This window comes from Mastigoproctus giganteus, chromosome 9 (genome assembly GCF_048544385.1).
Source record: "Mastigoproctus giganteus isolate SK-2022 chromosome 9, ASM4854438v1, whole genome shotgun sequence".
NCBI classification, from domain to species: Eukaryota; Metazoa; Arthropoda; class Arachnida; order Uropygi; family Thelyphonidae; genus Mastigoproctus; species Mastigoproctus giganteus.
Genome location: NC_143583.1, coordinates 66,352,134 through 66,353,965, shown reverse-complemented (window position 1 = coordinate 66,353,965; position 1,832 = coordinate 66,352,134). Strand labels below are relative to the sequence as shown.

Genomic DNA, 1,832 nt, shown 5'->3' with positions numbered 1-1,832 from the left:
CCTGGCAACTCCAACAAAGGTAAACAAGTGCGGTCAGGACGCTATTGTGCACCATCTCGACAGGTAGAAAGAACCTGGAGCGAGCCTATTTTAAATGGGTGCCCGCTCTGCGCTTGAAATATAAAGAATGCTGGAAGAAGTAGGAAAAAGCAAGTGGGATGCGAATACATTTTGCTCAAAGGACATCTGCTCGAATCGCTCATTAAAACAGACTGCGATTATCAGACACAAATGGAACTGACACAAATGAATCGATTCATTTCTGTCGATTCCACTATCGACAATTAAACTGCGAAATTCGTTTCTGACTGGTGTTGTTAATGGAATTGCAAACAAGACAAACCGGTACTTACTTGTTTAAGAAAACCACGAAGAAAAATCTAGCAGATCGTCATCGTCCTGGTTAAGGGAATCGTACGTGGATGAGGTATCGGAAACAACACTCGGAGTCGGCGAGCTAGCACCGGAACACGTTGGAGAAGTAATGGATGCTGAGATTGACCCCGTGGGGGTCGAAGATAAGCTGTTGCCGCTGTAGGTAGTCGTCGAGATCGAAGGTAGGGAATAGCAGTTTTCGTCTGCTCCGCGGACAGCGCTCGCCTCCCCTAGGGCGCCAGTATCGTGTTCTGCCAGCAACTGCTGCAGCTGCTTGATATAGTCTACCGCGGAACGCAGCGTCTCGACTTTGCTCATCTTCTTGTTCTTGGCGCCATGGGGCACGTGCTCTCGGAGAGTAGCGAAGCCTAAGTTCACCAGACGCACGCGGTTGCGTTCTCGCTCGTTTCTTCTGGCCACCGCGGCCGGTTGGGTCTGTGGAACGCTGTAGGTGAGGTGTCCGAAGTGGATCCGTCGCTTGCATCGTAACATATCCGAACTTCCGGCCGTGATGGACGAGTCCGATCGCACACGTTTCGGAGCCAATTTGGCCATCGTCTGAGACAGTCCTGAGTCTGTGGGAATAGTTCCTGTGGCTGTGGTTAGGAGGAAGCAAGTGGCATTTCTCATTCTGTCCGCGTTGGATCCGACGACAGTCAAAGACATTTTTCTTAATTTTTCCTTTCTGGGGATCGACGCGTTGTCCCGTATGTTAAGATCCTGGCGACCACTTTTATCGTACGTCTCACCTGTCTAACACTGGTAGCCAAATGCAAGAACTGTGGCTTCGCCGACGTTAAAAAGCGACCCCTCATGAATACTAGGCTCCACCCCTACCCGGGGACAGGGCTTTGGCGCTGTCAGTCAGTGTGTTAATTTGCGAGTGGCACGCGCACTTGGGTTGTCGGTGGGCCAAACAGCACGCTTTCGCCTGGGGGGACGGGGGAAATAAACGCCGGAGGAAGAGGGGATGGCAGCAGACATGAACTGTAAGGGAATGAGGGATCGATTTTTATTCTCTCGAGGGTACGAAGATATATGATAGCGCTTGGCTCACGAATCGTTCGTCTGTACAAAGGAACGTTAATTTCTGACCCACTGATAACGCGGACTACATTCGTTTGCAAATCAGTTGGCTTTTCTGCTGCTCACAGAGACAATGACGCTGTCCACTAAGTAATTTACGACCTTCAGTAGGCCTCAGAACGTAGCCGGACCACTTCTGAATATCGTAATGGAACAACCCTGAATCGTGAATAATAAATATACGAGGAAGAAAACGAGGAAGGGTGTGATCGCGAGAATTATTTTCTTTCTTTCTTATATTCAAAACGAGAAAGGAATCGCTTTAGTTTGAACTCTTGTTTGGGTACTTCGTGCGCTGAGTGTACTGATGAAAGATGGAGAGTTTTATTTCAAAAACACGTGTTTATAGATATAAAGAAAAAAAAAAAATG

General features: G+C 48.4%; 1 protein-coding gene across 1 annotated transcript; it reads right to left on the bottom strand.

Moving 5' to 3' along the window:
- Positions 1–357: 357 nt before the first annotated feature.
- LOC150080325 (achaete-scute homolog 1a-like) lies at positions 358–1,041 on the bottom strand. The gene has a single exon (XM_090380684.1). It carries the CDS (start codon positions 1,039–1,041, stop codon positions 358–360), a length of 684 nt encoding a protein of 227 aa, XP_090236810.1.
- Positions 1,042–1,832: the final 791 nt, after the last annotated feature.